The sequence below is a fragment of the Dromaius novaehollandiae genome, chromosome 2 (genome assembly GCF_036370855.1).
Source record: "Dromaius novaehollandiae isolate bDroNov1 chromosome 2, bDroNov1.hap1, whole genome shotgun sequence".
Classification (NCBI taxonomy): domain Eukaryota; kingdom Metazoa; phylum Chordata; class Aves; order Casuariiformes; family Dromaiidae; genus Dromaius; species Dromaius novaehollandiae.
The window spans coordinates 31752784-31768892 of record NC_088099.1 but is presented as its reverse complement, the minus strand read 5'-3'; the positions used below and the strand labels follow the sequence as shown (position 1 = coordinate 31768892).

Below are 16109 nucleotides of genomic sequence, written 5' to 3'. Positions count from 1 at the left end.
CACATATTCTGAAAGGGCGGTAACTCCTCTTCTTTAAACAAACGATTCAGCTTGTTGCCAAGGTTGTTTGAAGAACTAGGAATATCCTCCAGTTCTTTCTGAGGTGTACAAAAGAACAGTGCAGCTAGAGAGAAACACACAACATCAAAAAACAAACCTTGGAAAATACCCTGAGCAAAAGCATCTCTTCTACATATAAATATGATATCTTCTCCTCACGAGCTGACAAAAACAAGGCAGAAATACATGAAGCAATAGAAACAGAAGTTGAATAATAATGGAAGTAAAAGCTTAGATTAACAACTGATTTTAAATTGCAGTTAAAGCTTAGATACTGCAATGGTTGGGTATAGCCTGGGTTTATAAGGAGGGTATCTTTTTCCATTATACATCTAAGAAAAATCCTTTTGATAAGAAATTGCACATACCTTCCAGACATCCTGCAAAAGGACTCTGTTTATTTTCAAAATGCCTTTATAGTGGCAGCTTCAGCAAAGTGAGACAGACACACAGACACAGACACAGACACAGACACAGACACAGACACAGACACAGACACAGACACAGACACAGACACAGACACCCACCCGAATAGTCACTGGGATAGTCTCTGTGTGCTGACTGTCTGGCCACCCCTCTAGCTCTCTACTGCAGCCATTGCTAAATGCAATCATGCAAAGGTCACAAGGTTCAGAAAATGCCCCAAAACAACTAACGCATTCTCATTCTTGGAAAAAATAGTAGTGTATTTTAAGGAATGCCTTCCTTAAAATAAATATTTAATGAGTATGGGAACTCCCATGCATCAACAAAAGCAACTGCAGAGAGTTAGCCTGATGAGATGTTCAAAATGTTCCACAATTCTGCCCTGTCAATTAAACTCATTTCACCTGGTGAAATCTGACATAAGCGAGTTTCCTATTGGGGGAAAAAAAATTGTACCCACTGATTTCCATGAGCATGTCTCCCAGTGGGCAATTCTTTCTGGGAACAGGGCTATGAGGAGTACGTTCATTGTTGATTATCTTGTTCAAGAGCACAGTATTTTTCATTGTCCATTAGTCCTGCACGTCAGGAACATCTATTTCTGTCCATTCCATAATTATTTTTCAGTAAGAAATATTGCTATTAGCACACCATCATTTAATAATGAACTCTCAGGAAAAGCTCTTTCTGAAAGACAGTGGGCAGGTTACTCAAGGCAAAGCTCTAATAGACTGCCAGTCTTCCTCACGTACACTGAGAGGGTGTTCAAACTATATGTAAAGGAGCACAGGAAATGTCTGTCTCACAGAAGGGAAGATGACAAATAGGTCAACATTAATTTAAGCCTAACTGAAGGTATCTTTAAAAATAGCTGTCTGCAGTTACTGGAGTGCTACACCTCCCTCATTTATTTAATGCTTCCTCTCTGCAATATAAATGTAATTACAGAAATGATCCATTCAGCACAGCATAATTTAAGACTAACAGATTGCATTGTAGAGCTTTACAAAAGTCTCTAGGGTTTATTGGGCTGCTGATGCTGGCTCCTACAGGTCTTCACAAGAGGACTGTTCATACCAGCACTGCTAACAGGTGAAAAATTGGCTGGTCCCATTTCTGCTTGGCACAGCGCTGCCTCCAGTTTATTTTCACTGGCTGGATTTGGACCACAAATGAATCACAACAGATACTAGATAAACAGCCCTTCAGGCATATGCTATGTCATCGACTGTGGGCCACAGCATCAGACCAACTGCATCAAACTGACACATTGCACCAGTATTCATCATCCTGTATAACTCCTGTATTGTATCGTGACCTGTTCTGAGGAAAGGTAAAGAATTAATCACCATGATCAAGTTAAAGAAGTGTAAACCTTCAATTTCAGATACTGCTAATTAAAACAAATTAACAAAAATTTTCTAAATAAAATAAATAAAATGTATTATTTCAATGACACTAGAAAAAGAGGATTGAATTTTTAGAACACATACTGATAATAATATTGAAGAAACTCGTTAGAAAGGTACTTTATGGGGCAACTCCATGTTGCCCGAGGACCAGGTAGAAGAGACGAGAGAAATGTAAGTAGGCTGCACAGGGCAAATTATCTTACGTGCTACTCTCCAATAATATATCTTTATAGTTGAAATTATCTTTCCAGCAGCAGCAATAGTCAAACTATTTCTCCTGGAACCCCACTGTCAGGGAGCCAAATACAGAGAGCTGAAACCCAGATGTTTAAGGATGCATTCTGCTTGGTTCACAAAGCCACCCTGCTCTTCCTATCTGTCAGCACTGCAACTTAGGCTGCACCAAATGCTCAGGCAGCAACTCCTAAGTATTCAGACCACATCTTTCGCAAAAAGGCTAACTTTCTGTCTTGTACGATGGATCTACTGTTTCTATCTTTTCCTTTTAATCCTTTTGTGGCACTGCTTGCTGCTCTGAATGACAGCTATTACTTGTGCAGCCATGTAATCACACACTCTGCAACTCAAATTCACCATTCTCACAAGCTGTTCAACACTGTTTCTCTTTGAATGAGTATTGCTAACCACACACCAAACAGAAGCTACTGAGGACACTTTCGTAACATACCCTTCTTTTCAACCACAGGGGAAATAGCACTTCCACTATGTTAATGAGTTGTAGCTATTCAGTGCATTAAACAGAGCAGACAGGCTACATGAGCAATTATCACTGCACTTTGAGAAGCTATGAAAGTTGTAACTATGTAGCCCTGTAATACAGTACAGGCAAGTTGCCGATATTGCAAATTGCAAGGTCTCAGGACTGAAGCCGGCCAAATTTGCTCTGTCTGAACTTTTCTTGACCTGCTTGCAGCTTTGTTTTGCTTGTTTTAGCTGTGATAGCAATTTCTCTAATTGACCAGGTGTCTATGGCTAATTTGTTTTACTTCTGTTTATCTTTGCATGATACAACCATATTTTTATACAGAGAGCAATAATAAGCAGTTATTCTATGCAGAATGAAAAATTTATGCCTAACAATGATAGGGCATAAATAAAGAGAGGCCTGGTTTGATAGCAGAGGCCTTGAGAAGTAGAGGCACAGGATGCAGCACAGAAGAATACAGGCATAGGACATAGGCTTGGCACTGGAGACGGCACAGCTATAAACAACTCGCCCATGGTCAAAGAAATGCACACCTAGAGCTGGACAAAACTGTTTTTCAGAGTAACAAAGATAACAAAGTAGTAGTATCTAACACATGGAAAAGGCACCATATATAGTAAATTCAGATGCAATGAGGAGCTGCAGGCCAATGAATAAAGAGCCAAGGTGTAAAAGCATGTTAGCAAATGTTTAAAAATGACTCCAAGTGGATCCTAGAGAAAGGAAGAAGAAACCACCATCATTATGAACAACATATTCCTTCTGATGAAGGACTCCAGATGCTGACAATTCACTTTACAACCCCCACCCACACACAGATGAAACCACTGACCTTAGGACTCACAGGAGCAGTGAAAGTGTGAGCAAAACCCCAAGAAAAGGGGTAGAAGCTAAGATGTATAACAATTTTAACTGCATTACTAGTCTTTCTTTTTCTGTAACAATTAGATCTAGACTGATAACAATTCTTAAATAGAGTGTTAAAATTTAAGTTATACTAACAAAAAAAGTCTTGTATTTTTGGATATATACAGATAGACAGAAAAATAGATGTGTGCTTCCTCTCTGCTATAAAAAAATTTTGAACTTAACGGAGTACCCACCCCATTGCTAGGGCTAACTCCCAACACTTGATACTTGCTTACATTACATGAGTGTAGATGGAGGCAGAGGAAAGACAATACTGTGGCTGTAAGTCTAAATTTTGAGCAAATCTGAGTAAGATCATTTCTAGCTTAAGTCAGGGATTATTGCTATGGTTGGTGAAATTAAAAACTTGGTATTGCTCCTTGGAAAATAGGGAAAGAAAGACATTAGGTCAAAATATAACAGTGGAAAATTAGTTAATTGTGGAAACAAAACCTTAATACTTGTAAGATTCCAGTTTGTCAGGAAATTTGTGGATTCAAATGTCAAGTATTTTAAAATGAGTATTTTTCTTGCTATAATTCTCACCATCTTCTGTTGAGAACAGTTGAACAGAGAGGATTTGTGTGATTTACTTTCCTGCAAGTCAAGAGAGAAAATGAATCAGAAGACCTTTCTTTTGCAAATGCTTTTGCCTATCTAGACAGATTGAATGACGAAACCTTCAGTTCAGACGTTTTAAAATTCAAATCAATGGCCTATTCATAGAGTCAAAATCAAACATTTTCAAGTGGCTTCCTCTTTTCACCTCTCCTGAAATGCAGCCACTCAGAATTGCCAGTTCCTTCTAAAACCAGGCTAGATTTTCCTACAAATTACATACAAGCTAAAATTGTGTATATTACTCTATTTGAGGAAGTCAATGCTAAAAGCTTTCTTGTTTTTAGCAGGGAATGTTGCTGTCCTTTCTTCTTTAATTAACATAATTACATAAGTTCATGAACTAGTCATCAATGGTCTTGACATGAAATATCAAGAATAATGAGGCAGTAATTCTGTCAAATAACTTCTCTGAAAGTTAGAACAAGTGTAAGAAATACAGTCTTTAAGTGCATCACTGTGACTGTAAATGGGAATTCTCATATAGAATAAGACTGATGGTTTGATCTACTATCAATATTCAATTATTCAGGGATGTGACAGGGGACTGGGAGATGATTCAGACAGAGCAAAAGACAGGTAAATCAGGCTACAGAATACACACACAGTCCCTTCGCCTGAGAAAGAACTTGTAATCAGATGACTGCAGAACGTAGGTGCAACTAGGAATAATAGAAGGCACAATACTACATGATCTCAGTTATTTTATTGCAGCCAAGCAAACTGAAGAAAAGGCCTTATTAAACCATAGCTTGGATTAACATACAAGTAATCTAAAGTTAACTGTAGTTTAGTCCACTGCCTTCAACACTGTTAGTACCAAACGTTGAGAAGTCTTTTTCAATTAAATAATAAATAAAGCTACACCCGGTTCTCTGACACGGTATTTTTGTGCATATTACAGTAAAGATTACAAACACACAAGAAAAAAACAATACTCATCTTGAAGGATACCAGTTATGCACTGAACTGGAGCTCAGCAGTCCTATTCCGAAGTTTGCTGCAGATTTGCTGAATGATATCAGGCAATTTATTTTTGCTGTTTCCCTAAATAGGCTATTTCTATATTGTCTATACAGACAATAAATTATTCATGGCAGGACTAGCTCTTGTTACTTTATACAATGTCGAAAGCAATGGACATTGGTGTCAGTGGAAAGCATCAATGTACTAATGCCACAAGATTAGTAACAGCCTAGATAATGACACTTCTATGAAAGTTAATTGCCCTACATTTTATATTTTCAAACTAAAAACAGAAGCCATCGTATTACAGACACGTGGGTTAGAATTTCATGGCATGCATCTAATGTACTATTTTAAACACCCAGAAGTTGTTTAGATGACGTGTGTTTGCAAAACTTTCCAAACTACCTGCAGCTCTTTCCAGGCAGTATTACATCACAAATACAATCTATTACAGAAGTTCTCTATTGCAAAATATAGTTTAAATCTAGTGCTACACACAACTATTTCTTTATCACAAAATGATGCTCAAAGGATATTTGCAAATTCCTATTCATAAGAAAATAGGGTAAGAGAATAGATATTTTTGTAGCAGGATTTCACTTGCAAGCCAAAATACACTAACAGTCAGCACTCTTCATATTTACCCTCACGGAATCTCCCTTTTAAAAGAAATCCCTACATTTCCAGTTTGCAGGCAATCAAACGATTGGTTTCAACACTGTTCAGAGCAACAAAATATACATATGCTTGCCATTTTAAGGCAGGCATTTCCCTCATCATCATACTGACCTGACCAAAGTGTCGCTTTTAAAACCAGTAACAACAGAGGGTAAATGTCCAGTTTTAAGTGCTCTCTGCCTGTAAATTAATGCTCCAAAGAGTAAAGAACAGGTGAAAAATGTCTCAGCTCTTTTCTGCAACAGTGAGCAAGCCAGTTTGGTTGCAACCCCACGGGAGAAAAAATTCCTAGGGAACTCCTGAAAAGAAACAGAAGAGGCTACTGATTCCCTGCTTGGATTTGCCTTGATGGACACAGCTGTACATGCAGCCAATCCACCTCCCATCTTCTGTTTATTGGAGAGAAGTCTGCTCTCCTCTGCTGGCCACCAGAGTCAGCCAGTATTCCATCTTTCAGAGTCACAAAAAGCAGTACAAAATTTGCTTCAAAATTTACAACATTATGAATATATTAAGATAAACACAATAAGAATCATTAATTATAATGTTTCTTAACAAAAAATAACACCATCAAATATGAATGAGCGCTTTACACTATCACACAAATTCAGACTAAACAAACTATCTACTTCAAAATAAACTTGCAATAAGATCCAAAGCATTTCTAAAGCATTCATTTACAGTCTGTAAATTTAAAATCATATGACATTTCTACCAAAAGATATTAAAATGGGTTTCTTTAAGTGAAGATCATTTTACACTGTTTTGAATGTAAAATGATTATGAGAATGCATATTCAACTTGAACAGCATCAGCATATCAAGATTTAATTTAAATGAAGTCTTTCTGAATAAACAATCAATACAATCAGTTCCACTGGCAGCAATATGTAGTGTGGATTTACTTTGCAATACATCAGATCTAACCATACTGCATTCCCTTTCTCCATTCTAGGAAAACCAAACTAAGACATTTAGCTGGAATAGGAGTTGACTTTTAGTGATTACACTGCAGGAAATGTCTCATCTACAGTACATAATATTAGTTTGGAAACCATAACCATCTGCTGGTGGTATCTTTAGGAGCACATGTCTTGGTCAAGCAGCAAGTATGACATTCATTTTATGTCAAAATATGACAGGGTTTGCTTTGGCTTTCAAAATATATGTACAAAAACAGGTGAAATTATACACTCATGGTTTCCCACTCTCCAGTAATTATGGGCACTGCTATTTTAAGTCTAGAAGGATGCTATGGCTATCTTCAGGTTTGCCAGGTATGAAATAAGTATTTTTGAAGATGCCCAGGAAAACTGCATTCATTTTCATTTTAGTCCAGTTGCAGCAGGTACAGTCTTTAAATTTGTGTCTTTAAAGCAGATGCCATCTGGGAGTCACTGGCTAAAATTACACGTAAAAATATAATTTAAAGTTCGAGTCTATGTTCATTCAGTAAGATTATGGTTTTATCTCCTAGTATCTGAAGGAGATAGCCACTTAAAACTTGTCGGTGATGGTCACCATGTGCCATGCCTGCAACCTTACTACTACTTCAATTATCCCCTGCTTTCTTCTTTCCTCGTACCTGCTGCCATGGTTAATACTAACCCTTTTATGGTAAGGATTAGTATTAACCATGGCAGCAGGTACGAGGAAAGAAGAAAGCAGGGGATAATTGAAGGATATTATAGTGGTGGCGATTAGTAGTGAGAAGTTATGTGACTGAGGAAAAACATTGTTTTTGCTCTTATACGTTAACATTCAACAGGGACTGCACATGCTGTTTTCCTCCTTTAGGGCACCTGAATCTGTGTCTTCACCATAGAATATGCTATGACCAACTTTACCTTTTCATCTGATTTTTAAAGCAGTCCTTAATGGGCCTTTGTTATCATGACTGTACCATTGTATAGATGCATAGATACTGCTTGATGATCTTTCTACACTACATACATCTGAAAAGAGGATAGTTTTTTTTTTAATTGGCCATTCTTCACTGCTTCACAATTCAGAATGTTGAGGTCACACATTATAGGTGAAATAATATTCTTGGGTTGTTAGGAAATGAATGCTAGTTAGCTATTCATATGTTACAAACAAACCACTGCAAAAACACACCCCCAACCTATGAAGAGTGCAGAGCATACCTCTGTATCAAATTACTTATGAGTAATCATATGATGACCACAATGTTAACAATTTTCAACAGAGTTAGCAGGGCTATGTCACCAAATGCAGTCTGGTTATTTTCAACAATTATGACTGCCATAGTACCAACTGTAGAGAAAAGCCTTCATAAGTTTTCCTTACTAAACTGCAGACAAAAAGTAGCTTCTCTGCTACTGCACTGAGACATTTTTATCTCCATTTAATATAGAGCAAATAAATATTGAAATTCTCAAAATGCTTTTAAGTACTACAGTTTTGATTAGCAGCAAAGCATGTATTTAATTTACTTATTCTCTGTTAAACAGTAAATGAGTGTGTATATAAAATGTATACACATGTACATGACACATTTTATATACACACATCTATACAATGTGTGCCTAAAGATAGACATATAATACACAGACATTCTGAAACAGCAGTTAAAACAGCTATTTTTAAAATAACAGTCCTGTCAGAAGCTATGCCAGTTGCAAATTCTGACTATTAACATGTCATATCAGCAGTAGAGAAACTACTTCTAAATATTAAAACCATGTTGATGATGTTTAATCTGTTTCTAATTCTGGTATGGTGAACCCACATAAATTTGCTCTCTGGTGATATTACAAAGCTCTTTTTCTTCCCATAAAAGACAAAAATGGATATAAAAAGGGCTATAGGCTTAAAAATATATTTCCAGAAAACCTGACTATGAAGCAAATCTTAAAAAAAAACTTTATAAAAATAGAAATGTGTACTGCTGGGAGTTGTGTTTTCCACCTGATGTACAAACCTGGAAGCATCTTTCCAAATGTTCCTCATAAAGTGCTTATGCTGTAAACAAATCTAGGCTAACAGTGTCATTTTGAAAATATCACACGTGAGGTCTCTTGAAGCTGTCCCACACTGGAATTCCTTCTGGATGCTATTGATGAGCAAAGTTTGTCCCTTTGGTAATCAGACAGCATTTGCTGAAGTACAGGAAGTTTGACTTCATCAGGAGCAGTTCTGAACACTTTGTTCATAATTACAAGTTTTCCTCTTTTGTTGGATAGTTCTTTGTTCCCCTTGATAGTAGAGATACCTGAAAAAAAAATTGGTTGTTAGCATTTGTTTAAACTAAGAAGCCTCCACTAATCACAATCACCAGGTCTAGGGTCAACCTTCGTGCTATCAGCAGAAAGCAACCATGCCACCAATATGACGTACAAGCCAAGCAACCCCAGATGTCTATTCCAAGAGATGTTTTAGTTCAGAGTTTAGAACAGAGTGTGATGCCTAAATCTCTGGGTGAAATTCTATCATTTATGCTATATGCAGGGAATTAGTTTGCCTAATGATCCTCTGACTCAAAATTTACGGACTTGTCTGCACAGTACACAAATAGAATTAGAGCAGCATGGTGCAAAGGTCTCTCACAGCTAACCAATGAGGCCTGAATGCAACATAAAGCATTCGTGGGCCAGATTTAACTTATGTTGCTGATGTAACATCTCCAGGGATTTCAGCACAATGGAAAACTAGTTGAAAGTCTTTAACAACACTTCCTTCTCCTTTGCTAATCCTTCTTTAGATGGCTAGAAAGAAAATGAGCACAGAAAGCGATGAAGCTGCTTCTATCAGCTCTATATGTGTGAAGACTACCCTATTAATAATTATGTTGTATTACATTATAATTATCCTAAGAAAATATGAAGTAAAGACTTCTCATAAATAGTGCAAAACAAGTGTTTCTTTTTTGTCTCAAAACACCACAACTCTCTATTGCAAGAGTAAGACCTCTTCCGACCTTTTCTCCCTGACATAAATATACAACATGTATAACACAGATATCCAAAACCTAAGCCCTATCAAACATTCCTCTATATACAAAATACCTTGGGAAGCAGAGCATTATGTTGATTACTGAAGTACTGAAAGACATGGAAATAGTCTAGTGCACAGAAATCCCTCACTGAAAGATCACTATTAAAGTGGTAAAGCCAAGTATGCATAAGAAAAATAAGCTAGACTGAAGGCTACCAGCAAACTTTAATTCAGCCCCCTATGTGGATAACATAATTCTTAATGAAGCACTGTACCTGTGGAAAAAATAGAATGTGGTCACAAAGCTAAAATATTTATCACAATACCTAACAGGAAGAGCATTTCCTATGTCTTGAATCACAGCTTCTGCAATATAGTTAAAACCATTTAATACAAGGCTTTGTGCATGTTGTTTCCTAATTTTTATGCCATAAACTAACTCCTCTCCAGAAATTCCATTATGTGACATCACCCACTCAGGTCATCTGCAAGGTTGAAAGCATTAGCTGCACTGCACAGACTCTGCTATTTAGATTAATAAATAGCTTCTAGCAGTTATGGTAACAATCCTCTGTGAGGACCAGCACCAGAGGATGACGAGATACACATTTTCCGGAAAATATAGGAAAGAATATCATGCACTTGAGTGCTCCAGCTGTCAGAGACTCCCTTCTGTCTGTCCTTTTGGAGTTTGACTCCTGTTCTACATGCCTCTGTCCTAGTCTACCATCTGTCCTACCTGCAACGCAACCTCTTCACCTGGTCAGTCTCAGATAGTTTTTCCTTCTCCCCATACCAGTCTCCCTCCCAGTATTCCCACATTCCTTTTCCTGCTGTTTGGCTCTGTATTAGATGTATCTCCCGCTCACTTTCTGTCTTCTACCTTACCAGTTGCTACTTACAATTTCTTTGCCCAGGCATTATCTTAAGATGATCAGATAGCCTCACTTTCTGTTCTGATGCCTAGACTTGACCTGACAATTTTTCTATGCTCCGTCAAGACTAAACATATTTAAACTGTGATTTTTAAATTATTATAACTTGGTTACATTGCCACAAATTTCTAAGAGAATGGTAAAAGTCATATCTGTGACAAAAGAGGTACTTCCTTGGTCAAATTTGAAATCCTTGCTCCAAAGCACAAAGAAAATGTCACCAGAATTTTTTTAAGGGCACACAACGTAGTGCAAAGCTTCATATTTTTAATAACCTTCATTGAGGGCTGTAAAGGCTAAAATCTTTCATCTCCTTCAGTGGCACAAATTTCTAGAGCTACAGGACTTTGTGGAAAAGTGGAAAAGTCAGGGGATTGTGGTGTTTTAGAGATATACCACTCCAGTAAGACAAATAGCTATTCCTTCTTTTTAGGTAATTTTCAGATGAACGGTCTTAAGTAAAAGGTTTTAGATTAAATTTCAAAACTGATGCTGATATTTTGATAAGGCCTAAGAGTTACTTTATCTTCATGGAGTGCCATGTCAGAGCCATGAAGATCTGACTTTCCATTATCTGTAAACAGTTCTGCTGGGAGAAAGAAAGTCTTCATGGAAAAGTGACACAACTATATCTTGAGGGACACTGTGTCAGTTGTTAGCACTATATTGACATCCTAGAACAGCTCTCATTATATCTTACCCATGCTACATGCAAAACAGCTACATGTGTAACAACGTGAAACTCTTCCCCTAGCTACAGTCATCAAGGATATCTTGCGACAGCTTCAGAGAATTTATCTTCATATGGCTAAGATTTTTGAACACTAAGGCCAATTATGTCTTCCATCTGTTAGAAAACTTTCAGATTGCCTTTCACTTAGCCTAAGAATAAAGCCAGCCCCCAAAACTCCCTTCAATAGCATCTTGCTATGAGATGTACTTTTCATGTCAGCAGAACTGTCCTAGCTAAACCAAACCAAAAGAGCCTCAAACAATAAAAGATTGTCTTCACAACAGCTCAGTGTATCTAGTTCACAGAAGTCACGTAAGATAGAGTTCTGCTAGCATAAGAATGATTCCAGACTACAGTGAGCTTTGTGAACCACCTAGAGTAGGAATGTGCCTTCTCATTTGATGTTATTTGACAGACTTCATCTATGCTCTATAAAAAGAAATCTGCCAACTGACATCTCACGGACACACAGAAGTCATTCTTGAAGTAAATCTTTTCCTTAAACTGGTAGATAGACCCACTTCAGAACTGGAAGAGCAAACCAACCTTATCTCAGTCAAACAAATCTGTGATGACAGATGCTTCCACTCAGAGATGGGAAGCTCATATAAGAATCTCTGAGAGCTCTGGGCATGTGATCTCTACAAGGGATCAGAGCCATCTGCCTAGTGTTGAAAACAGTCATTTCCACAGTCCAAATGCTGACAGACAGCTTCATAAACATGCACTACTTCTACAGGCAATGCGGACTTAAGTCATCTGCACTGTCAAGAGACTATTTAATTTTGTGTATTCATCATGGAACTGTATCAATGATTCAGGATCTACCAGGCATCCAGAATTTTGTAGCAGGACAGATATCCCTTCATCTCTTCAACATAAGGACTGAAATGCACTTTTTCACCTATTGCATTGCTAAAGAGAATCTTCTGCAAACTGAGTAAGGAGTGGTCTTCTATTCCAGTGATAGTCCTACCACAGGATCAGCTTATTTTGGTACTTGCACCAGATGGGTCCCTGGATCACACCCCTGTTCTGCTCAACATAACCTCATAAATTACAGCTCAGTCTGCGTATAAGTCATTTACACCTAGCAGTCTGGATGCTAGCTGAATCTAGTAATCTGAATGCTGAGTAACTCTAGAGAAACAGCTTCTGCTGCAGTTCCTATCATTCTGACTCACAGAAAACAACCTGAAATAAAAATCTTAATTAGACTGACTTACTAACCAAAGAGGGAAAAGTATTTTGTTTCAGTATCATAAATCAGAAAAAGGAAAATCCTCTTTCTGTGCTGCTGGACTACTGGCCACCCCTGAGGTGACCAAAGCATTCCTGCAACTCTTTAAAGATCCAGTTAGCAGTAATTTTTTCACACTTGGCCATCAGTTTTTCACATGCACAAGTGCTAAATCTCTAGGATCTAAGACATACATTTCCTCTAGCTTGAGGAGGATGAAGATCTGCGAATGAATTCTCAAAGCCTCAAACAGTCAAAATTCAGTATCTGTTGTCATTCCTGAGCTACATTATCCTCCTCTATATGTCATTATTTCCCTAGAGCTCCACTATACCATTAACAGCAAGTCTTGGTACACCTGTCTTCTCTTTTCGACATGGCTACTACTGATGTAGCTCTAACAACTCCTTGGTAAAATTTATGTCTCTAGCAATCATGGAAAGGTGCAGTGTACATACCACTATATTCAGTGGCAAATTATATCCAATAAGTGTCTTTAATCCATCTCTTTGCCACATATTTCTTTGTCATTGGAATACTGTATATTCACCAATGTGACAAGGGTTAGCCACTGCCTTATCATAGGAGTTGGATGAAATTGCAGCCAGTGTCAATTGTTACTCCATATTTTCACGTTGCTCCTCCTTTTTCTAATAATTTCTGTAGAATCTGTGATTTGTGAAATATAGGCTTATACTGCCTCTTAGTGGAAGGACAGCTAACTCAAAAGACGTGGTAAATGCTGGTTTGTGGGAATTGGACTGCCTACATACAACTGAACCATCAGAACTGCAACCATGGATGAAGAAAAAAAAGGGACTGCTGAACTTTGTCAGCCTTTTATATTTCTTTGAGGAGAGATATAAACCAATAGATTGCTGGTATGGCTCTAGTAAATGCTGCTGGCCAGAATAATAATCTTTTATGTGAGAGACATTGAGAAGTGAGAACCAACGTGGACAAACACTTGGAAGAAATCGTCAATTAACTGAAAATGCAAGATGACATTAACAGGTGGTGGTGGTAGAATAGAATAACATGTAGCAGAGTTTCTCAATCACCCAGACATCACAAAGTCAAAAAACCCCCTTAAGATTTCAGCAGTACTGGAGCTGTGTACTCTCACCTACTAGGTAGTTTGGTACATAAAAAAATTAGCTAACCTAAATAAAGATTTGAGTACTTATCATAAAACACAATTAAACAGGTAAATTAGCATTGAAGAATAAATAGACAAAATGGTAAGAATTTGCAGATAAAAAAAGTAATGCGTTTATATTTTTGAAAGATGTACCAGTGGACCATTAGCCCCAACACAAATGAAGTCTGCCTCGAACAGTCAAAATTCAGAATCTGCTGTCATTCCTGAGCTATATTATCCTCTTGTAACACCTTGAGCAATTCTTTGACTAGCTAATAATGTAAAACTATCATTAGAACCAAAGTTGACAGGTCTCTTTGTGAAACAGCTCTTCGTAACTACATGAATGTTTCTCTAATTCTAAAATTCCAATAAAAATGGAAAAGAAGCACTGAAAAAAAGCTGTGAAAAATATGATAAATGACAACATAGTAATTTATGCATTTGATTGTGAACACTATTTCCTTTTATTCTTACTTGCACTGCTACTGTTTTGTGTCCTAAAAACTAACCTTGAAACAACATTTCTCCCATAAACAGACCTCAGGTCACACATGCAATAAAACTTTTCCTTTATACAGTCAATGAGCAGCAGTTAACTGAACACAACTATTGTCTCTAACCATTGCTATTTTTATCCATTTGTAATGAATCTTTTTATATAATTGAGTTGCTGCTTGGACTAAGTCTCTTTAATGCAATTAATTAAAAACAGATTTTTGCATCATTTTGGTATTACATGTCTATCTCAATATAAAGAAGATGATGAGAGTTTGAAACTGGTATTCATTGTGCTCCTCAAAAAATGGTCTCACAAAAAACCCTCCTGTCTGTCACGTGATATAGTATTAAATCAGGATGGAGAAAAAAGGAAAGAATGGCATGATGGGTGTGAATAGAATACTTTTGAAACATTTAGTGTTTTTTTTAATGTGTGTTTACTAAATGTCTGCATAAATAAGTAATACAATCAGAGCACTGAGTAATTTGAGGGCATTAGTGACAAATGGGCACAAGTTGATTACTCAAGATAAAGCTGAGGATCATTATCCTCAGCTGGTCATTAATCCCCATGAAATGACTCTATTGAGATAGTAATTACTATTATAATGAAAATGAAAAAAGAAGCATGGCATTTTTCTTATGAAGCTGTCTCTCAATTTCTAAAGAATTAATGTTTCTCTTATCACCTGACCAAGTTCATTTTTAACCCTTTATACAGTTTATTGAACTTACTACAATTTTCATGCCATCTCCCCACTTAAGATTTGATGTCCTGTCATAAATACCTGGAATTTGGGACACACACACTCACACTCACACTCACTCACACACTCACTCACTCTCTTACACTCACTAACTCACCCACTCTAAAAAACAAGAAGAAAAGTAAAAATATTTCCAAAATGTTTTCTGTATAACACCTGCTTCACAATGAGATAGGAGACTTCGTTATTACGCTATATGCCATCAAGCTATTTATTCTGCATTTAATAGTACTTTTAGGAAAAGCACACATGCCCCATGACAGAATTCATCTTGTAGCTTTACAACATATGGAACCAATACCGTCGAGTCACATTGTTCAGAAATCATCAAGAAATTTGCCCTAAAATGAAGAAACAGTTTTAAAAATTATGCAACTTCACAAATAAATTTTGTAGTACTCTGATGTGCCTTCTGTGGTTTTTTGAGTCTTTGGAGTTCATTTTTTCACACCTCTATTGGAAGAGCTAGAAACTTATTAACGGCAAGAGGGAAGGCAATTTGTTTCCCCACTAGAAATACTATTATTCTTTGTTGCCATTTTGAGAGCTTCACACAGGCTGCCTCATTCCAACTTCCCATCCTAGAAACTGAAGACCTCAATCCAAACTAAAAGCATTTAAATAAACTAGGAAAGTTAAAAATAGGAGTGCTGCCCTGCTACATGTTCCTAACACAAACAAGATAGATACTTATTACTCCTATACTTTTTTTTCCAAAGCTTTCTCTGTAAATACTTTTCTAAGAAAGGGATCCCGGGAAAACTACAGGATGTACCGAGTTTCTGCTGGAAAATTTGCAGTTGCTTCTGAAATGGTTCACCATGTATAACAGAGAGGAAGTGGAGGAAGGCTCATAACAGCTTTAGGCAAAAACAGCTGATAGGATGTTAATCTGCGGGCTGCAAACCAACAACTTCTGTGTGGTAGAATAAAGCCAAATAATAGTGGACATTGATAAGTGGCTTGGACTGCAGCTTGGGAGAGTGATTTGTCCTTCTTGCTTGCTTAAGCTGTTTGGAGAGTTTGGGGCAAAACCT

The 16109-nt window shown here is 37.2% G+C and overlaps 1 protein-coding gene across 2 annotated transcripts in view; it reads right to left on the bottom strand.

Annotated features, from left to right (window-relative positions):
* Positions 1-6175: 6175 nt before the first annotated feature.
* NEK10 (NIMA related kinase 10) overlaps positions 6176-16109 on the bottom strand; it is a 111468-nt gene continuing 101534 nt past the window's right edge. For both annotated transcript variants that reach the window (XM_064506155.1, XM_064506153.1), the window contains one exon: positions 6176-9033. In XM_064506155.1, the coding sequence (XP_064362225.1) occupies positions 8946-9033 (88 nt within the window). In that variant the 3' untranslated portion in view covers positions 6176-8945. The remainder of the gene's footprint in view (positions 9034-16109) is intronic.